Raw genomic sequence first — 23,143 nt, 5'->3', positions numbered from 1 at the left:
GTCAGATTTTCTTAACTTTTCATATTCAGCTCAATTTCAGGCGACCGCATGTTTGAGTCAAGAGAGCTTTTTGTCTTTGGATTCTTGATTTGAAAAAAAAAAAAGACTTTTGAAAACCTAATGGGGAGAGAAGTGAAAACAAAAATAGCTGATTCACAACAGACTGGAGATGTCAACGTTATACATTGAGTCTTACTTCCACCTTGTGGTGCGCTAGAGAATTACACAAACTCGCCTGTTCTGGTTTACAACATGAAGCTCTTTTCTGTTTCAATACGAGACTTTTTTCCCCCCTTGCATGTATTTAAATGAAGACGACCACATAAAACCAGATACACCTGCTCGGAAGTCTCGGAGCAAAAGTTTAATTTGGATTCATCCATCCTTCTTGGAAACTATCCGAGTTGATAATGGGTAAAGAACATAGTACAGTTTGTAATGTATTTTACACTGTACTACAAGGAGATTAAAAAAAAAAAACAACAACCCTAAAAAGTGTATAACAAAAGTTAATGAGATGGGCTGGGTCTGAATCCCTTCTTGGATCAACAGATACACTGATTATAACAATATCGTATACAAAGTTATGCGTTCATAAAACAGTAAAAGCTCTTAGGCACACAAAATTTCCTCTGGAATTTTCTAGTTGAATGATGTAAATGCTTCTTTTACACCGTTGAAGTTGCCACAACGCAGTCTCGTGGTCAATTAGTAAAGAGTTCAGCGTTGTCAATACACGCGTTGTCAACACGCTGAACTCTTTGGTGCCACTAATCGACACGGGTGATGGATTCGGCTGTAACACCTTTGTTCGGCTGGTGAAGCGTTCCTCCAGCAGAGGGCTGACCGGGCACCAGGCAGCACGGGTGGGGTCAGGAAACGCAGTTCTTCCTCCCCCACCCCCACCCCCACCCCCCCCTCCTCCCTCCAGCCAGAAACCCTCCTTTCCCATTGGTTCCCCGTGCGCCCGAGGAACAACCTCCCGCGCTGTGATTGGCCAGTGAGCTCAGCGACTCGCATCCGATTGGCTAGAAAACGCTCCGCTGTCTGTGGGCTGAGAAGTTGACGATTCCGTAGGTTCCTGTGACTGAGTACGGAGAGAGAGAGAGACAGATTGAAGGGGCCGGGCCCACAGCGGAGAAATGGCGAGTATGGTTAACAAGGACGGCTGCGAGGTGGAAACGCAGAGCCCCCAGCCCCAGGGACCGGGCCGGGGCACGGCGCGGTGGGGTCCGCAGCACGCCGGTGCCCGCGAACTGGCCAATTTGTACTCGCCAGGTGAGTCGATCCTCTCGGCGGCTCCGTCTTACTGGCTCGTTCCCCCCGGTTCAAGTAGTCCGTGAGTGGCGTGACATAACGCCAGGCGTTATTTAGTTACCAAGAAACAAACTGAGAGTGGGGGGGGAAACCCCAAACAAAACAACTGCACGAACATTTTCTTTAAGAGCTCATTATGGAAATGACAAGCGAGCGACGAACGGCAGTTGTGGGGCGGATTGTTTGAGAGACAATGCTGCCGTTACACAATGGGAATCATGTGAGATCGGCTGAATTTGTGTTCGACTTGCTGTGCAGCTCTGACATTTCGAGCATCGGGCAGAGGTTAGAAGAATCCACTGCCTCTGCTTTAGGCTCACAAGCCTCATTTTTTTTTTTTGGAGCCACGGAGCTGCAGTGACCTTTCGTAACCGCCTCTGCTGCTCAGTCAGCCCGGAGACGGCAACGGTGAGGGCAACGCGTGGCCACGGGAACTAAACTAAATGTCCTCCTTCCGATGTCGGATCGGTTCGAATGCACAGAGGGGACTGAAGTTGACGGCCACTATAGAAAATACGTGGCACTGTGGCTGTGTGGTGGTCAGATCTGAGCCCGATCTCACTCGGGCATTGACTTCCTGGAGTTGTGAGACGTTCGCAGGTATTTTCTGTGGCGTATACGAGGCAAAGAGCAAGAGTAACGTCTCCACGCTGGGCTTTTCCTTGTTGTAAAAGACGTCTGGTAGATAATTATGCTGACTGGAGTTGTCAGGTCAGGTCGTGCAGCATGTTGCAACTGATAAGTCTTATCAGAAGCATCATTTTCTGATCCATCTTTATGAATAAGCTTTTTTTGTTTGTTTGTTTGTTTGCTTGTTTTTTAAGGCAAACGATGTCAAGAATGGATCAGTGTCCTCCTCTGCTTCTCTCTCATGGCCTTCAACTTCATTCACCTCCTTGCCAATTTCCATTTGGGACATGCATGGCCCATCCTGCTGGGCATCGGTAAGCAGAAATGGCACAATTCCCCAATGTTGCGTTTGTCTGTGTTTGCGTCTTGCACTTTTCTTACCCCCGGCCGTTTGTTTTTTCTTTCAGTGGCAGGGATACTCACTGCAGACTTTGCATCAGGGCTTGTGCACTGGGGAGCGGACACGTGGGGATCTGTGGATCTGCCCATCTTCGGAAAGGTGTGGGTTCCACTGAAGTTGACTCCCACCGCTTGAACCTCAGAGAATGAAGAGAGAATGTAATCCTCCTCGTGTGTTCTGCAGGCCTTTATACGTCCGTTCAGGGAGCACCACATCGACCCCACAGCCATCACCCGGCATGATTTCATCGAGACCAACGGTGACAACTGCATGCTGACCATCGTTCCTCTCGCCAACATGGCCTTCAACTTCCTCACCCTCTCCCCTGGCGAGTTTACGATCAACACGCTGACATTTCCTCAACCACGACCATGTAAATTGATTTTTTTTACCTTTCAAAACCAAATAAAAGTCTCTCTCTCTCCTCTTTCTATCCACAGCGGAGATCTACCATATCTACCCCTGGTACTGCTACTTGTTTGCACTGGCCATCTTTGTGACCCTCACCAACCAGATCCACAAGTGGTCGCACACGTACTTCGGCCTGCCTCGCTGGGTCGTGTTGTTGCAGGACTGCCACATCATCCTCCCTCGCAAGCACCACCGCATCCATCACGTCTCCCCCCATGAGACGTACTTCTGCATCACGACAGGTACATCTGTGTTTACTCCAGTGGGGGGGGGGGGTTGCGCTAAAGTGTAAATACACATTGTCGAGTGAGAAAAATCCACAGACTTACTTGCTCTTGTGTAAATATCTAAAGGAATAGTATCAGTAAAAAACAAAAAAAAGCTGGGTGACATTTCTACAAGCTGTTTGTGGTTTTCCAGCGTTTCTCTGAGGCTGTGTTCCAGATTGTCGTGTAGCTCGCTGGTCGAGAGCAGAGTTTGAGGAGAAAAGAAAACCCACTGTCCAGGTTAACAGGAGCCTGAGCTGCTCGAACATGTAAACCAGCGGTGTTGAATCCTCCTCCTGGTGTCCGGCGTGTTTTTATATGTATCCTCGCTCTCGCACACTTCAATCCGTGGCTCATTAAAACTAGTCTGCACATGTTGAAGATATTACATTTCGGGAACTTGGAGGAAAGCACGGCCTCCTTACTGTACCAGGATTGTATGATCGTGTCCTTGCTGGAAAGCTGCTGCGACTTATTTCCTGCAGCATTACTTTGTAAACTCGCAATGCTTTATGGTGGATTTGATGTAAAGCAACACACCTGGTACGTTTTTTTTTTTGTTTTTTTTCTTCCATTCCCATTCTGTGTTTGGTCGGTTTAGAGGCCTTTAAAGTCTGGGACCAGTGGGACCAGACAACAGTGAAGGCTCCTTTTTAATAGTACCATAGCTACTGGCTTCCCTTCTTGCACCTGTGTTGTAGATTAAAAGTCAAATAAAAACCTAATCAGAGCAGCGTCCGTTTGGGAGGAGAGCTGAGCAGATGAGACGCTGGTCTGATTTTTAAAGTTTTCCTACTTCAGGTTGGCTGAACTACCCTCTGGAGAAGTTGGGCTTCTGGAGGAACCTGGAGGACCTCATCCAGGGAGTGACGGGCGAGAAGCCCCGAGCGGACGACCTGAAATGGGCTCACAAAGTGAAGTAACCGCGAAGACTAACTGCACCCTACCTCAGAAGACGCTGGCTCCGTCCAGGCTTCTCCTCCCCTTTTTATTGCCTCACTTAAACTGTAATCCATAGGGAGTTAAAAAAACAAAAAAACGTAACATCTTCTGATGCCATAGCTTTAAGTCTTGCACATTTTCTTTTTTTCATAATTTTTTTTTTTTTTCTAAATGGAGGGCTTTGTTCCTTTTCCTCATTATTCATTCACGGAATCCTTTCAAATTGCAATATATCCGTAAGTCTTTTGTATATCTAACATAGCTCATCACTTTTTGAAGGCTTTTGTCGAGACGGCGGTGGCGTCGTGTACAACTCGAATTGCTTTTCGAGGAGATTAAATGATTCGTCCAGCGTCGGGGGGGGGGGGGGATTCAAACACAAGAACGAAAACTTGAAAGAATGAACACTTTCTTCTCGTTCCTCTTCGGGAAGCCACAGCTGTTGCTTATTTGGACACTCGCTCAAATCACGTTTATATTTAGCGGCACTTTAATTTTCTGTGGATCGGTCTTTGCAACTTCACTTTACCAGGGGTCTACTTGACGTGCGAGAGATAAAATTGGATCTAGGCCATGGTGAGTGCTCGTGCTGAGGGCGACTTGGAATTTTTAGATTGCGAAGAACAAAACTGATAACTGTTACATTTTTCGTCGACTTGCACATTTTGGTTTCAGTCCTGTACGCTTTTGATGAGGCCTTTGACGAAAGGTGATATACGACGTGTTAAATATTTCTTGTCTTCGTTCAGTATAAAAGATAAAATGTAGCCATATTTCATTGTTTTAATATGCGATTTGTCACTTGGAGACGATGACTCCAGATACAGAGGAAGAGCTAATTGCTACCACCAGGATGCTAAAAAAAAAAAAAAAGGAAACAAACCAAAGTGCTCTTGTTGATGTCAGATCCACAGACCCTGTGTAAGGGTCATGTTAGGGGAAATAGAAATGGGAAGAATATTCTTTTTATATTTTGCATTTTGAAAAGAAGAAAACATGATACGGTTTGAAATTTTCTGTGTAAAACATTTTGACTTCATTTTAAAATGCAAAACGAATACAATCTCCCTCCTGTGACTTTATTTTCCGGAGTGATTTTGGCCACTAGAACTGCTCCTTCACTGATGTGGGCGCAAACACAAAAGTACATGGTTTCAGACAAAACATTTTGCTGTGAATCGTTTGAAATGTGTGTAAAACTGTAGTCGGCGTCGATGCGAAACCTTTAGATAGTCTGGTGAAATTTACACTCGCCAGTCGGCCGGTTTATTGGGTACTTTTCCATCCTCATTCGATTCAGTACAACGGTTTTCCCATAAATTCCCCTTTTATTGAAGTAATGATTAATTTAGCTTGAGGTCACTTCAGAGGTTTTGATTCATTAATGCATGGGCAGAATTAAGCTATTGTGGTCACTCTATTATTTTCCATCTCTGTATAATACAGGCGAGCTAAATGTTACCGTAATCTAACCAGCTGTGGGTGGAATCTGGAGTGTCCAGAAAATGAATCCAATATACACGTGGAAATCACCCAAAACCCACAGAGGAATGGCCCCAAACCAGCTAATGCAAACAAATGGAAACCTCTGGCGATCTCAAGCAAATACGGCATCGTTGCTTTTATAAAAGCAGAATTCATGGCTTCGCTTTACGTTAGATGGCGTACCTAATAAAGTGGCTGCGGAGTGTGTATTTATCTGTTGTGTTAGTTGGACCGCAGTGAGCCTTTATTTTGTTATTTTTTTTCCACACCATCATGTGCCCAGTTAATCTCACTTTTACTCTTTACGTTTTTTTCTTTCTTTTTTCTCCTGTAAACTGGCAGTTTTTGCAGAAAAAGGGCACATGCAGTCGCTGCCTTACTCGCCACAGTCGTCGTGTTTCCTTTTCCTCCTCTGCAGCACTTTCAGGTGTTGCCACGCTTGACGCCGTCATCCTAGGGGATCTGCGCCTCGACTTAATCAGACACAGACGCTCCAGATCTATGTGCTATCTGTGTAACACCGTTTTCACTCCTCGCATATTACAATTTTTTTTTCTGCGTGTGTGTGTGTGTGTGTGTGTGTGTGTGTTGCTGTAAGAAGGAGCTGTCGGGAGTTGGAGCATAACATTCTGATGAGTAATGTTGATGCGCCGTACCTTCTCTGTAACCGTGACAGGCAGACTTTGTGACGTTTCAAGGGCTTCACTGAAGGCTGATGATCCAGGACTTTCTTCACTCCTGTAGATGAGATTAACTGGTTCTGAGATCTGTGTTTTTTTTTTTTCGTGTGTGTTTTTTTTTTTCCCCAATGGTGTTGTCGATTATCTGTAAATGTATTGTACAGCAAACAACTATGCAGTGTAATAAGAGGCCCTTAACTTTGCGTCTTAACTCGTGTGATTTAGATTAAAATGCCTTTTTCTTTTTCTCATAGTTTACAAAAGTAGGGTTGGAAAAACTGGAGCTCAAAAAAATTCTAGCTACCTTAACAGACTGCATGACAAAATGTTTGAACCCGTTCTAGATGTCACACGCGCGGGCGTAAGAATGCGTGCATGCATTGAGAGCATGTTGGCTTGTGCAAGCAATACACTGGGGGTCACCGGCTTTCCTTGGAGTTTGTGTGAAGCGGACACTGAGCAAGGACCGCCTTGGCTCCAGGTGAATTTCAAAGTACTGCTTGATGACCTCAAACTTTGACCAAATTGGTCCCGGTTTTCGAAACACCAAAATGTTCCCCTCATTCCAAGGAAATCCTCGCCAAGGTTTTCAGGTCGAGAAGAGGGGGGGGGAGATGACCCTGCCAGGTTTAAGGCTTACCTGTGAAGCTCCTGGTGTTATAGTCCAAGTAGATAATTTTAAAGATACCGATAGTTGATTTTTTTTACAACCAAAGTTGTGATTGATGTTATGTAATATTCCAGTTTTTTTTTTTGAATCCTTCATGCTTGATTATATAAGACGATTCACCATAGGTCAACAGCAGAACACTGCAGATTGCGTAGTGCTTGTAGGATATTGCGGGAAGCGGCTTTGGTGCGCACGCTTGGTCGTGGCGATGCGTGGCGGTAGATGGACGGCGTGGTGCGACACCCGAGTCAAAGTAGTGCTGCTTCTGCAGATCTTTTTCTTCAGTATTAGGCGAAGCGGTCACGTACTGTCGGACTGCAGTCAGCCAACACTCTGGAACGTTGACGTTCTTTCAAAACCGAAGTTCTGGCGTCGCCTGTTGGATGTTTTGGCGCTTCGTTAAATTGCTTTTTTGTGATCTTATAAAGGTAGAGAAACTATAAGGATGTGTTGTGCTTTTGTAAATGAGCAGAAAAGAAGATAAAGATGACTAAAGACGATAGCTGGAAATGCACCATACTCACATTAGAGGCTGACAATTTAGCATTTACTCAATGAGAGCAAATAATTTTACAGACTAGCTGTTATCGCTATGGAGGAGAGTGAGCTTAGATTTGACGCATAAGCAGTAGTTTTTATTCTTATACTCCAGATGATCTCAGGATGTGGTTAGACTGATTAAAATAGTAAATTTGTGATGGGGGGGGGGAAAAAAGAAACTCCTTTTCGTGAAGTTATTTAATATATATATATAAATAAAAGTTGTTCCAATTGCTCAGTTCCAGATTTTATTTGGCCAAGAGTAGTCGAATGAGTTTCAAGTGTGTTTTCGGTTCTATTGTAGCCATGAATCAGTGCAGTGAGTTAACGTTTCCTCTTGTTCTTAAGGTGGATTTCGTGATTGAGCCCGTGTTTGGTTTTTCTGCTTCGAGACAATTCCCTTTGACTAGAAGGGCATTTTGTGACCTTGTGCGGTTAAATTAGAATATTTTCCCATTGGAGAGACGATATTTTTGAAGAAAGTAAATACAAATGTTATTGAGGGGGGAGGTGGGGCAGTTTGTTGTTGGTATGTTTGACATGCTTTGTCAGAAATCACTCATGTAATGATCCTGGGACAGATTATTGAATTGCCTTATCTGCTCCCTAATTGATTTACTGTAAATCTTGCCAACAATGTTGGGGGAGGGGGGGAAAAAAACAATTTATTGACTGACTTTAAATTGCCCTTCATTTGACTCTTACTTTTATCTGAGGCGAGACCCTCATGGATGTTTGTTGTTGGCTACGTAAAGCCAGTGGTGACGGAGTTTTAGATATCAGAATAATGCCTTGATGCCTTTTTGTTGCCTTCCTCTTGGGAGGCCTACAATGTGTAAATTAAACTGTATTTATAATTAAACTAATAAACAGCTCTCTTTGTGTTTGTGTCTCTTTTGTTGTTGCTACAAAGCTTCAGATTCTCTGTGCTCGCGCCGTTGGTCTTGCTCTTTGCCTCCCTTCATTCGATCTCTGAGGCGCCTGCAGTCACCGCCTGACGTTTTGACATGACACGGCAAGAAAGGCGCAGATGTTCATCGTAAAAATAGACCGACAGGGTCGTCCTTCAAGTTATTAGTGACGTTTGTTCTGTGGAGCTGCTGTTAAAAAAACAAACACCTAATACATATTTCAACTGGCTTCTGCTTGGAGCTCAGCTCTGGTTCATTTTTACAGCTTTTAACAGCTGATGTACATTCACTCCTCACCGTACACTGCTCACACCATTGCATCAAGCATCCACATACAGCAGGATCATTTCTAATTATAAGCCCTGAACATTAGACCACATGTTCTTACCAGGCACAAACCCAAGAGCCTAAAGAAAGACCTCATATTATCTATACTAAGCCAGATGAGACGTCAAATGTGACACAAAGACAGTAAAAAAAGTAATTGGGGGGGGGGGGACAAATTTAGACCACAAAGTTATAACAAATTGAGGAAAAGAATCTTTTATAAACCACATACGACAAATATGCTATCCAGTAGGAAAGTTGCAAGGTGACCAAACTACAACACAAGATTGTGCCAGAGATGTGAAGTGATTCCAAAAGTAAGTAAAAGGACCAAAGTGAAACAAAGAGATGCAAGATATCAGGATGCGTCACTGACTGAGTGCAGAACTCATGATTTTTAGGCATAAAATGACCCCGATGAAATTCAACTTGACAAAAAATACGAGAATCAATATCACGAATTCTCACAAAATTAAATAAATACATAATGACTCAAAGGCATGGACAACTGATAATCAAAATAGGATTCCACAGTTAAGATCAGTCTACACACATCTGCAATGACGGTTGAAGCATGCTGACTTAACAGTAGTCCAGAATGCACTCGTGACAAAACTTCTCTTATATTTCCTGTTTTCAGTCACGATGGTGACGGCTGCCATGTGAGGTGCTTGGCCTCCAATGATGTTCAATGTTTTGCCCAAGGATGTCAACATCTATCTAAAGGGTTTGTGCGATGACAGACAGTTGAATCAAAGCGAATTCACAAAAGGTGGATTTTAAAGACAATCTGTGGTATGAAAAGGTAAACGCATCAGCTGAGACAAAATTGTCAAGCAAGAACATCAAGGAACTTCACAAAGATTGGCTGAAGAGCCTGGTTTAAGAACAGAAAGAGCAGGACATCCCAGTAGTTGCGTACTGAATCAGACCAAGAGATTTATATTCAGCCATGATCGTAACATTTTTTTTTTACCATAAAATTCTTTACACACTTTGGTATACATTTAACAAGTATAACAATAGAGATTTAACAAAATTATGTCTCTGTGAAGGCAAGGTAAGCCTTGGACCAGCTGCTCGTCACACTGCCCGACAAACTCTAAATTACCTTAATGTTCACACATTAAGGTAATTTAGAGACAAACCTGAGCTGCAGGTATCCGGAATGTGGGAGGAAACTGGAGCAACCAGTGAAAACCAACGCAAGCACAGCAAGAACCTGTTGCACAGAATGGCTCCCTGGCTCAACCCAGACTCAAATTCTCTACACGAGTCCACACAACTACACCACAACGAAATCAATTCCATTTTTTTTCCTCCATTTTTTTTTTCAGATGTTCCTTCATGAGAGGATTTTAGAGACATCTCTCAATATGACTGCACTTGAAGTAACCAATATGCAATAATGTAATAATGGCCAATAACACAACTACCAGTAATAAGATTGAATGTAACACAGCCAATAATGTAATAAAATAGTATGTGAGATTGTGTAAGTGTGCTCAAAGAAGCAGCTTGTGTTTTTTGTTTTTGGGATGTACAAGAAATATTGTACAAAAACTCTATTTGTCTTAATTCCATCATATCAGAATGTGAAATGTCTCAGGTTTCTGGTTTCATATCAATAAGCGGTACGTTTATTCATCATCTCTCGCAACAACTTGACAGGCGAGAGCTTCGAGTTCCTTCCTCGCGCGCGCACGTCCGACTTCCCAGCGGCAGAAGGTTACGTGCGCGCACCCGCTGAGCAGCGACAAGATGGCGTGCCCCGCCGGATCAGGTAAATGACTGAGGCATTTATTTATCACCATGAGAAGCCGTAGGGGGAACAAATCGTCTCGGTGAATATTCACAGTGGCGATGTTAGGTTTTCAGCGCCGGGGGTTCGTTGTCGCTGGACGCGCTGAGCTGCGCGTGATGACAGAAGCGAAAGCGAAGCCCCGGAGAGAATGAATAGGAAGCGATGCTATTAGCTAAGCTAACGTAAGTGAAGTTGGATAAAAGGAGGCGAGACGCTGCGGGACTGGCGATTCAATGATCACACATCTGTTTGTATAAATGCTGATGATGCGACTTGCTATTAAATCCTATGATCGGAGCCGATATGTGGCAGTGACGCGGTTGAACGACAACGTTGCTAAAAAAAACGACCGTGTTAGCTTCTTTTTGTGTGTGTGTGTGTGTGTGTGTGTGCCACATCAGATAAATGACTGAAAACCGGCGTGATTGAGAGCACGTCTGTGGCGTTTATCTAAACATAATCTGCTGGTTCATCCGCATTCTGCCCCGGCTGCCACTGTCAACAATAACGGGGACTTTTTTTTTTTGTTTGTTTGTTTTTTTCTCCCCACCCTCACTTCGACTTGCGAATCACATTTAATCCATTAAAAAAAAAAAAAAAAAGAGCCGCTGCTCCAGCTGGCACCGGGGCTCGGTTTGTTTGGGTGGGCTCGGGTTTTGCGGTGCAGCTCTCGTCGTATCTCACTGCAGAGGCCACATTGATGCAGCACAGCCGAGGCCAGATGCTCAGTCAGTCAGAGGACAAGAGGAAAAAAAACCCCCACCTGGTTTCATCTTGAGGGCTCCTGAGAGCCGTTTTCAGCGAAAAGGTGTCGGTTCTTCTCCCGGTCTGCTGCCAGCCGGGATGAGTCACATGGACGGGAGAGGAGAGCCTGGCAGACGCTTGTGTCTGTCTGACAGACGGTTCCGTGATGCCTCGTGGTCTTTTCCAATTTTAACAATCACGTTTCTTTTTTTGTTTGGTTAACCTCGTTTATAGAACTCGTCTTTTGATTTAAGAGGGGGGGGGGGGTACAGACAATAACACGTGCTATAAAAGGAGCAAGGGAATCGAAATCAGTCAGAAACTGAATAAAAAGGGGGGAGGCTCCATGATGTAATCAAATTTAAAAAAACAAAACTAGCCAGTTCAAGGACAATTCAAATTCAGATTACTTCTACAGCATATAAACCATTAATATAGTCAATGTCTGGGGCTCTTCAACATCTCAAGTCTGAGGGTGCAGTGGCTCCCTTTCAGAAGATCAACAACAAATGTTTGGATGGCTTCTCTCAGATCTGAGGTCCCTTGTTTCCTACAACTATAGATCCATACTTTTCATTTGTGCTGTCTCATATTTGTCTGTTTTATTTGGCCTGAAGTACTTCAGATTGTTATCCCAGCTGGGATTTTCTCAGCCTTTTCCTCTCAATAACAGAGCCTCTTTCAACAGGAGTTGTTCATGGTGTGTTCATTTTTGTGTGTGTGATGAAGGCAAATTTACATGGCACAAATTTAGGAAGACAGACATGATTCAAAAATATTAACATCACCTTAATTGTCAAATTTGGAAAGACCTTTCATGCAGGGTCTGCCTGAAACACCTTATACATACCCATTAAAATTCACTAACAATTTTTCATCCATTAATTTTTCTAGCCACTTAGTCCACAATGTACTACCGTACAGTCCTTTTCCCACCACTTTCCTCCAGAGAGGAGACACAGAGGTGTTGTAAGGTGTTGCCACCAAAAAGACAAAATTCTTACAGCCACACCCTGGAGGGTACCTTGGGCCTTTTCTCTGGTTCGACTTGCTTGCGACAAATTCAGATCAGATGCCTGAACCAACCCATACCTCTCAAAATAGGCCTGATTTGGGTGTTACACAGCAAAGGGATTGCAGGCCTCTATGTTTGATTCATGATGACCACGTCAGCCCGGGGGGACCAGCAGGTTGCTGCTGCATGAGATTCCGTGATGCACTTTATGCTGATCACACAAGTCCAAGGGACCAGCAGACTTTTTACACGGCCGCACTCCCAACAGACTATCAAAACGTACAGCCGCTAGTTAAAAAAGGTCAGCTGAAGAAAATCAAGGCTCCTCAGCCAGGCTTTATGGTGTTGTTTAGTATTATAGCGGAGTCGTCCACAGTATCCAAGGCGTGACCGTCCTCAGCTTTTTAACATCATACCAAAGTCTGCAAACAAACGGCACACTGGATGCTTTTTTTCTTTTACGATTGCTATTATGCAACTGAACTTCCATAACTTTGGAAATGATGATGTTCACTAGGCTAAAAGCACTCGCGGGATTATTGTGGTGGAAATCGTTTACAAGCAAAGAGCTCACGGTCCCTTATTAAATGTATAAACAGTCATCACATCAGCGGGACTTCCTGACTCTCACACAAATCTGATGTAAGTAGAAAGCACTTCTTGCATCGTCGACTTCGTTAATTTGGTAAAACTGTTGGTTTGTGCAGTTTTTATGCCTGGGTTGAACAGTACCGGTGTTGATTTGGCGACAGACCTGCTCATCAACGAGTCTGTTTGTTACGTAGCCGCCAGAGCTCAGATGAACCGCTTGAAAGAAGGAATCAAAGCAAATCTGCCTGGTGACCTGTGGCTTATGTAAGGATGGAGACCGTCACAGATGTCACACAGGACGAAGTGTGACCGCAAGTGTCTCACGAGTTAAAAAAAAAAAAAAAAAAGAAACTCGGAACTGAATCCTGAACTTGACGGGAGGCCAGCGTGACGTCCTCTCTCTCGTGTCGTTTGTCCACAAACAGGCGTCACAGTTCCCCGCAATTTCCGGCTCCTGGATGAGCTGGAAGAAGGTCAGAAAGGTGTAGGAGACGGCACAGTGAGCTGGGGTCTGGAGGACGACGAGGACATGACCTTATCAAAGTGGAGAGGGGTGATCCTCGGCCCACCCAGGGTTAGTGGTTGTCATTTCTAACACTTCAGCGAGAGCCGTGTGGCCAGAAGATTACCAGACCCTTACGTAACCGGAGAGGTCTCAGGTTTGGCGTTCTGTCGGCGGAACAAGCCTGGAGACGCACAGACTTTCTCACTAGTTTTAACAAAACTGTGAGTGAAAGTTTTAGCAAGTTAAAGTGGGAGTAATTCTACATCCCAGGTGATAATATCTATGAATCACCGAAGTAGAGATAAACTATATAGCATGACTGCAGCTTACTGAAGAACAGGCATTGATCTGGGGAGCTTTATTTATTATTATTATTATTATTTTTTTAATCTTTGAACAATTTAAAAGCAGAATCAATTGATATTTGAAGTTTGGGAGTCCATCATAGACCTAATCTATTTAAAAAGCAACGCTTTTAGTGGAGCGTCGCCATATTTGGCTTGTGCGACCGCCGAGAAGAAGCTCAGTTAGATCAAATGCAGCTCAATGATCATTTTGCAGTGTTTATAATTAGAACTGACAAGCCTTTTTCGGAGGGCTGTGGATGTTGCTGCCAATCAGAATAGATCGGTGTTGTGATTATCGCTTGTTTTTTTTTAAAAGTTTGAACCAATACATTTTGATTGTAGTCACACCATTATTACTACCTGCACGTCTTCCCTCATGGATTGGAGCTCATGAACACACTGCGCGCTGCCTTATCACCTCTCACTGCTTTTCTCCGTCCACAGACCAGCTATGAAAACCGGATGTACAATCTGAAGGTGGAATGTGGGCCAGGATACCCAGAGTCGCCTCCGTTTGTCAGATTTGTGACGAAGATAAACTTGAATGGCGTGCACACCACCAACGGTGTGGTATGTAACCCAGTTGCGGCATTATCTTCATTACCTGTGTTCGGATGCCTCGGTAGTTTAGACCCTTAAAGTAGATGACATCCTGGCATTTTTTCATCCGGAGAGGTAAAAACATGGTGCTAAAAACACAGTAAATTATGAGAATTGAAGTTAAAATGGTGTAAAACTCGGATGGCAGCAGCTCTACAGAATCAAGATTTAGAAAAAGGGGATGGAGCTGAAATGATGGTGGCCAGGACAGGGACTTTTTCTGGTCTGGGTAAAACACAACGGTAAAGCAAGATGTGGTAATGACACAATAATTCTTCCCTGACGCATATTTTTAGATGGTGAGACCAATCATGCTTAACTGGGTTATGAGTTTATCTAATACCCAGCTGACCGACACTCTCGAGCTGTCCTTGAACGCCTCCCTGACAATAATCACACTTTGGAGAAGAACATTTTTCCCCGCGTTGTTTTGCGCTTAAAATCTTGCTTTAATCCACTTTTGGGTAAATGAAATGCTGTTGAGTAGCTTCTTTTAAACAATGGTGATGCTGTCCAACACACATAAATTCATGCTGTTAATCTGTGGTCCGATGGTTCTTTTCTAACGTACACAATGAAAAATCTCGTAGCGTATCTGTAATGCTGTCAGTCTGGTTAAGCAGGTTGATTTTCAAAGGCACTTGAGTCTACATTGTGTTTTAACGTATACATTCTTAATTCCCCCCCCCCCCCCCCCCCTCTCTTCTCATTCAAAGTTTTTGATGATTAAGATCCTGTGCGAAAATGCAGGCCAAGCAGTTGCTGGTAGTTTTTGCATCAAAATAATTCTTACAGCCAGTGGTGTGAATATCTAATATTTTGTACACTCTATTTTCCTCATACGGCAGCTGAAGTTCCACCTTGGCAGGACCAATCATAACATTGGATGTCCTCTATCATTTTTAAATGAATGAGGCTTTTCTACAACAAATCTAAAGTGGATCTATGCGCTGTTAAAGGATGAAATGTTAATGGATGAATGTTAATGGATGAAAGAGAGAAGAGAGATGAATGTTAATGGATGAAAGAGAGAAGTCCTCTCTTGTTGTTAGTTTTGAATCATTAGACGTGAAGCCCAGCCACTTGCCCTCTCACTTCGTGTGGCCCCAAAGATAATTATCCCTGCCCTATCATGTCCGGCCCTAGTGCTAAATCTAAGGAGGTGCGATCACAAATGAACAAGACCGCCATCATTACATCGAAACAAGATTAGCAAGGTGTTCAATTGCAGTGCAGATGATAAGGGAAATCCATCCACTGGCACCTGTGAAGGTCTTCTCATGTAAATTGAGACTCGGATGAATCTAAGGACGCAGAATTTCCACACTTTGTTTACCGTTACTGCACTGTAAAGTGGTTGCCGTTCTTAAGAGACTTTCCAGGTCACAGTTGAGCGTCTGAGAAGTTCTTCCTCCCACCGCTCGCCGTCTCATAACGCAGTAAAAGGCCAGTGCGTCGCTGATGTCGGCACACAAGCCGCCTCCGAGGAGCGAGTGTTCGTTAACCTCCGGCTCCGCTCTGCCCTGCAGGTCGACATGCACGCGGTGACTGCGCTATCCAAGTGGCAGAACACCTACAGCATCCGGATGGTGCTGCTGGAGCTGCGACGGCTCATGACGTGCAAGGAGAACATGAAGCTTCCTCAGCCTCCGGAGGGCCAGATCTACACCAACTGAGCCCCCTGCTACGTTATTGCCTCCATCTTTTTCCCCCTCATTCCCCGACTCTTCCCGTCTTCCTCTCTCTCTGTTTTTATTTCATCCCTTCACTTCCACCTTGCGCCATGAGACATTCCACCTGCTGCCGACACCATGGCTGAGCGCACACACAGAACACGGCTCAAAACAACACACACACACACACACACACACACAAGCGCACACATATGCATATACACATGAATACGTAAACACACATGCAGAATTACTGAGCGATCATGAACGTCATTCCAGGCCCTCTCCTTCTTCCCATCACTGGAGCTCTGGGTGGACACTCCAGTTGTGAGTCCACGCCAATCATTCGAATACTGTACATCTTACTAATCTTTTTTTTTTTTAATTATTATTATTATTATTTGTTTAAAAAAAATGCAGATTGTACAATAACATAAATAATCTTATTGAGTGTACATCTGTGTGTTGCTTCTCTGTGGTGAAAAAAGAATGATTTGACTTTGCTCGCTGAATGTTTGGTTTCTCTGGAGTTTGACGTTCATCACATAAACACAAAGAATAAGAATGGGTTTTATTAGCTCGCACAAAATAGGTACCGAGTTTGGGAGTACGTGCATGGCTGTACACACATGGCCCGTTATCTCCAGGTGAGAACGTGCACAGTAGTTTCTAGATCTGCAGCAGATCTGTGTGAATGTAGAAGTGAAATCCGCTTCCTCTCGGTTCTGGCAGGTCAGAGCAGTTTATCTAACACATAAAGCTGTCGTGTGACGAAGAAGTTCACCTTTTTGTGTCTTGTGCACCTTGTTAATACATGCAGTTGAAGCACATGTCCTTGTGTTTATCAGAAGAATACATATTAATGCTTCACATACCAGGGAGATACAATTAATGCAGTTATATGTAGCTGCGTGTTATTTATAGTCGGGCTTAATAGGATTTACTTAATTGAACAAAATCATACACGTGAAGTTTATTTTACATTATAATGGGCCGTAGTAGTATTTGTCACTGTTTCCTTGTAAAAGAATCGATTTGGCACTCAAAGAGTTCACACATCTCCACCGTTTCATCCTATTTACTTCGTTGTGGGGCAATAGAGGCAATTGCGGGTTAGTGTGGGCAAGGGAATCATGAATGCATGGAGCACCCAGAGCAAAACTCACGTACTGGTAGAATACGCTGCAAAGAAAGGTGCAACTGAGACTTAAACCAGTGTTAATTTTTGTGTGAGGCGAGTGCTCACCACAGTGCTGGCCTATGTAAATAGAATAAAATGTTTTACTTGTCATCAGTAGGGCAAAAAGAACAGGAAGGGTCATGTGACTATTACACTGGCTAACTTGGAGTCAACTAAGTGAACATGTCTAAAAATTACTATTTACATTTTAACTGCTTTATCAACTGGCTTGTCACATAAGTACGAGTACAATCGTACACCTTAAATAACATGACTACACAATTCCTACTTGTTTACAGTGACGTGAGTATTTGAACGGAGTTCCACTCACTATTGAGTGTTGTATGTGTGACACACGTCTCCAGAAAAGGAACTGCCAAGTGGACACTGGGGTGCGTCGGAGAGCACAAGATGTCTCACTCTTTTCACTCCCAATAAGACGGAAGGAAACCAGACAAAAATAACCACGAGTCGGTGTCGCTACAGATCAGTGATCATGTGCACCGGCTCAGGTTTTGTTTTCCGGCGTCTCGTCCCGTGACTCTCCGAGCAATAAAAATCAGATAAAAGCATTATGATTTGGCTTATTAGAGACACAGATCAAGGAGTGTGCTTTTTACTTTCCCAGTTCGTGAGTTTCTCCCCATTGTCCTGTGCCGCTACATGCTGGGATCCTGAAAAATGCCTAATGTCACTTTAAGCACCACCAGCAACATTACCACAACTATGAGTCCATTAGGAATATAATAAAAATTGAGATTTTACCATCTCTTGTGTGCAATAATGTTAGTTTACAGCCTGTTTACACGGGGAATGCGGTGGTCGTGAACAAAAATGTCACGCAACGGATAAGTGAAGTTAAAGTCGATTAAAACTCCAGATGATCTGTGTTGAAGTAAAATATCCTCCTGCCTCTCCTTAATGTTTAATACAACTGAGTGCATCATGGAGTAGGAGAGTGGAGAAACAGTGGGTTTGTTTAGTACTGCGTTTAATGGAGATACTCTAAAACACATTTACAGAGGGCTTGTAATACTCGGGTTATTATAAGTTGAACTAACACCTTTTAAAATATTTATTAAAAGGATTCAAAAAATAAACTATTACGCCATTTTTATTTGAAACGAGTGCTGATAATTACAATTTTTTTTCTTTTTCTTTTACATAAATAGCTCTTCAGCTGCTGATTTAACCTTTTCATGCTGACAGATACCGTCTGGTTAAACTGTTGCTCCCAATTCCAGTGCAACCCTAACCCTTGGGGCAGTAGGTTACCATGAAATAAATGGGCCACATGCTTGTACAGTGGTTAGGGCCCTTGCGTCATAGTGACAAGGTCTGGGTTCAAATGTGGGCCAGGTTTTCAGTTGCGTCGTTTGCATGTCCGACCTGTCCATGTGTTCATATTCTGGTTTCCTGCCACACACTTAATTGAACATAAAAAAAACCCCCAACAAAACATTAAACAAGCGACAGCAGAAAGCTTCGATGAGCTTCACAAAAGTTGTTATAGTTCAGTAAGTCATTGCAGGTTTAAAACATCATGCACATTTTAGGGTGTTTTACAAAAATCTCCATGGTTTGGTCTGATTTTACAGCCTGCACGCTTTCTTGTTGCTCTGCATAAATTATGTCCTTTTATGGTTCGATATGTGAGCTTAAACAAGTGATATTGTAAAAAAAAAAAAAAAGAAGCTGAAAAAGTGCAATTGTGGTTGTTTAATAACTAAATGCAGCTGCAGTAAAAAAAAAATAGAAAAAAGAAAGAGACTATATTTAAAAATAAGAGGGTTGAAAGTGGAACTGGGAGCCTGTCTAAGAAGGGGAAGGAGGGGAAACAAGCTGCTTGTTTGACCAGAAGAGTAAAAACTACAATCAACAGTAAATGAGTGCAGAGACATCTGAATCTCTTTAGAAAGAGTTGGTGATTAACTTGTTTCTGGTTCAGTGGGACACAGAGAAAATACTTTCACACATAATTATCGTCATTAACTGTTGAAAGCCACATTGGGTCACAGTGACTCAGGAGGTGACAAAATACATGTGATGCATGTCTGATCAGAAAGAGGAGACGCGACCACATTCACACTGTTTAATTTACAACAAAGTCTGTCTGGAGACACTATGAAACTGTAGTAATATCCTATCACCACCAGGGGCCAGTATTGCACTTTAAAAAAAAACGCACAATCATATTCGATCACTGATTAGAATAAAGTTATCTTGGTTAAACGTTATGAGTGCACGACGATAAGAAGCTATAATAAAAAAGGATTTACTAACCGTGTTGTTATCCCATGTGGATTCTTGACAGGTCAAAGTATTTGATCTCTTTGGGATATAAAAGAAGTGAGGACATGTTTTGGAAGTTCTAAACAGCTTTTAAAACAGCCAATATAAAACATCTCCAAACTGATTAAAAGAACCACGGTTCAGTCATACTCAGGACCTTTTAAATCCATATTAAACTTTATAGCGATCGCTATAGGTGTCACTGTAGCTATGGAATGTAATATGACTATAACGACACCGAGAACCTACTGTTTGGTAAAAGCTTTGTTCTTTTTGCTGTTGCAATGCTAAACATGCTAAGTCACTGAAGTTTTCATGAACATTTGGTGCTCTATGTTGGATGAATCTGCACGTATGTTGGACGGTATACATAGTATATGATCCATCCTCATACGGGTTGCAGGGTCAGCACATACACACTCGCAGCCATTTAAGCGTAATTTGGATCCCCAATAAACCCATTATGCACTTTCTTTGAACTATGGGAGGAAACCAGTTGGAACACTCACAGCTCAATCTCTAGGACTTCCTCCTGGGTCCAGGAGGAGGAGATACAGGCTCACAGCCCCACTGCGCTTCTCTCTTCCCAAGCATGTGACCTTGAGGGCAGACACAAATATTTCCTTTAAACAAGAAACATGCAGACAGTCTACTTGTTAGGACTCATGGGGGGGGGGGGGGAATAAAAGTTGCCACGAGAGGACAATCTTTCTGAATGTTCTCAGAAGTAATCCTCTGTTGGTTGCTTCATTTTCCTCACAAACTGGAGTCACTATCAACAATTTCTGTTGTGTGTGAGTGATTTACTCATGAATGTGCTGGGAAATACCTCAGAGTCACTGAGATACTGAGGTAAAAGTAAACAGTTCTCTAATAAATAAGGTGATTTATAAGTGATTATCTATCAAGGTCATTAAACACAATGATGTCTCTGAAAGACTTAAATATTTAAATATTTAATCTTAAAGCTCAGGTTTTATTTTTTTGTTTGTTCAGCTATGAGGCAGGTTGAAATCCTAGACTCGAGAGTGATGAGCATCATTTCGTAACCTCAACCCCTTTCACACAGTACTGTGTGTTTGCAGTTATGGCTTTTGGTAGGGAATTGATTCACACTGATTTCTATCCAACACGTTTGCTTCATGTGGTGTAACGCTCTAGTGTAAATGAAAACAAACAGCCTGTGACTAAGCGACCTAACCAACGCAGTGCCATCATTACGGAAGAAGTGGTTGTTTTCAGAGAAGATAATACGACGTGGCTGTAATGGGTCAGGATGACCTGACTGGCTAAAAGGGAGCGTGGCAAGAGGCCGGGACTCGCCTGACCACCAACTAATGGAGAGTTAAACCACAGTTACTCCGCTGCATCCAGACCAATCTTTTGACACAGCACATCGTTTAGAAGCTCATGTATGTTTGTAAACATTGTTATGTCAGCTCACTGACTGAGGTTTTCTGAACCAGATAAGAACTCTTGTACAAACCTTCTGTATTCCAGTAAATGGTGGAAGACATCACCTACTAAGAAGACGCCTCGTGATCCTTCAAATCCAGTAATGTGCGGTGGTGTTTCAGTCAGGGCCAGCAGTTACAACACATTTTAACCCAATAGCAGCGTCCAGCTTCGATCAGAGGCCAGCAATGCTTTCCTCTGCTAGCCCCAGCAGAGGAAAGGAGCTGTGACACGTTTCGAGGACATAGGAGATTTGAGCTGCATAAAATATTGCCAGTTGTCTTCTGGATTACGTTGCTAAAGTCACTAATTGATTCCAGACACAGATTTCAGAAGCACTTTTTAATTATTAAAAAAAAAAGCCCTGCTGCCCCTGACTGCACACCACTGTTCAAATCAGAATCGACAAAACACTTTCACTCCCCAGCTCCCTCTGTATGGAGCCAAAATCTGTCAAAAATAGCTGCTGCAGTATGTTTTTATTGTGAGTCAAAATGTCGAAACCCCACTTCAAGTGATTGGTGAGTGATATGGCCTACGTAGCAGCAGGCTGCAGTGGAGAACAGTTAGTGCTTTTAGACACTGCCCCCTGTTATCCAGTGGACTCTGACCATGAGGCCATTAGTGTCTGTTTGGTAAGAACAGTCAAAGGAAGTCTGACAATAACCTCGTCGTAAGATGACAGGAATGCTTAGACAACACCTCCGATGACTGAGGAAACCCGTAAGTACATTTCTAAAACCGGCAGAAGTCTTACTTAGCCTCTTTTGTGCCACTTTCTCTCAAGCTTTTGTGTCGGTTTCATGAAATCTCCATTACCTCGACACATTCTGAGACTGGATTCATCCATCATTATGGGACCAGTGTGAAAGCAGCAGGCGTGCCAAGTGACGGAGTGAGAGCCTGGGTCGGCCCATATGGTTTGTTGGGTTCCTCAACAATGTGTGAAAGGGATGTGAAAATTGTATCAGCTGCCTGAAACACGAGTGGCGTACTGCGGGCGTGAACTAAAATGACTGGCTTTGCCGGTGAGAGATTTCCCTCCGGCTCCGTCTCCGAGGAAAAACACTTGTCCTTGACTTCATCTTGTTACATTCGTGCACATGAAGCCGTGACGGTTTCTTGTCAGCTGTCATCACTCGGCTGAAAGAAACACTTTCCAAGCAGATAGTTTGAATGAACAATGGAGGAGGGGTGGACCGAGGTTTTGTTCGACCGCTGCTTTAAACATTTGAAGCTATTCAGGGTTTTTGTCACCATGCTTAGTTGAGTGCCATTTGACAGTTTCACACACAAGACATGGAATGATATCAGAATGAAAATAGCTTCACCTCCACATGCTACCACAATAACAACTACTTTTGGTACAAATCATATGGTAAATGTGATTAAAGTATTAATATTGGTAAAGGCATGACATATATTTTCTATAATAAGGGTCGATCTAAAGTCCATCCATCTGGATCTGAACCCAGAAAACGGCAGGTGACTGCAGGTTCCACCCTGGACAGATCGCCAGTCTACATGCAGACTGTCCAAACTCAACACTTTTGGTCAATTTATCAAAATGCATGCTCAGAGTGAACTTACAAACTTAACGCAGGAAAAGCCCAAAGCTATCTCCTGAGACACTTTTACAATGTGGCGTATTTAGATTGTTGTAGTGCTACTTTTTGCTATATTTTATATTAATCCACTTGCAAAAAATCCTATTGAAGTAATTTAAACCACCTTTCCATTTTCTGTACAAGAAACATTTGCTGTAGCTCCCAGTTAAATATTAAACATTCCTTTATGACAGTGTCTTCCATAATCATTGCATTCACTAATGAGTTTAGTACTTGATGACTTTGTCGATTGATGTGATTTAAAAAAGATAAAGTAATCTATTGTCAGTTAACATTATCGTCAACGTTTCACGCCTCAGTAATGATTTTAATTTTCTTTTCACTGAGCTTTAATACATGTTTTAAAATATTCATTGTATCACTTTTCCGTGATTCAAAAACGCAGCTGGCTCTTCTCTTTCAGTAAGAAATCCTTCTTTTTCCTGACATTTCAGTTTTATCATGACACCTATAATCTTCCATTAAAACTATGAACTATGAATCACTGGTCTCATTGGGACACAATGATTTTGATTTCGTGACTCATAAGTGTTGAAATTCAAATCGGAACAAGCTCAAATGTAAGAAAACAATGTCTACTGATCGGAAGTCTTGGATATTCAGAGTTACACAAGTTTATAAGTTCAACACAAAGAAGTGAGTAAAATCCTCAAATGTTTCTGCAGGTGTGACTCAGCAGAGGAGGGAGGATTTCTTCAGACTCGTTCCTTCAGACTGACCCGGCTGCATC

General features: G+C 42.9%; 1 protein-coding gene across 2 annotated transcripts; it reads left to right on the top strand.

Moving 5' to 3' along the window:
• Nucleotides 1-1,114: 1,114 nt before the first annotated feature.
• On the top strand, nt 1,115-16,364 carry peds1 (plasmanylethanolamine desaturase 1). Of its 2 annotated transcripts, XM_080497261.1 has the most exons (8): nt 1,115-1,278; nt 2,142-2,261; nt 2,355-2,446; nt 2,531-2,675; nt 2,788-3,000; nt 13,159-13,307; nt 14,030-14,155; nt 15,715-16,364. In XM_080497261.1, exons 1-8 carry the CDS (start codon nt 1,143-1,145, stop codon nt 15,859-15,861), a joined length of 1,128 nt encoding a protein of 375 aa, XP_080353387.1. In that variant the 5' UTR covers nt 1,115-1,142; the 3' UTR covers nt 15,862-16,364. The 2 variants fall into 2 exon arrangements, with proteins under 2 accessions (XP_080353387.1, XP_080353386.1); XM_080497260.1 differs by lacking the exons at nt 1,115-1,278; nt 2,142-2,261; nt 2,355-2,446; nt 2,531-2,675; nt 2,788-3,000 and adding an exon at nt 10,308-10,362.
• The last annotated feature ends 6,779 nt before the right edge of the window (nt 16,365-23,143 follow it).

Source organism: Blennius ocellaris, assembly GCF_963422515.1.
Source record: "Blennius ocellaris genome assembly, chromosome: 5".
Lineage (NCBI taxonomy): Eukaryota > Metazoa > Chordata > Actinopteri > Blenniiformes > Blenniidae > Blennius > Blennius ocellaris.
This window is presented reverse-complemented; position numbering and strand designations above follow the sequence as displayed.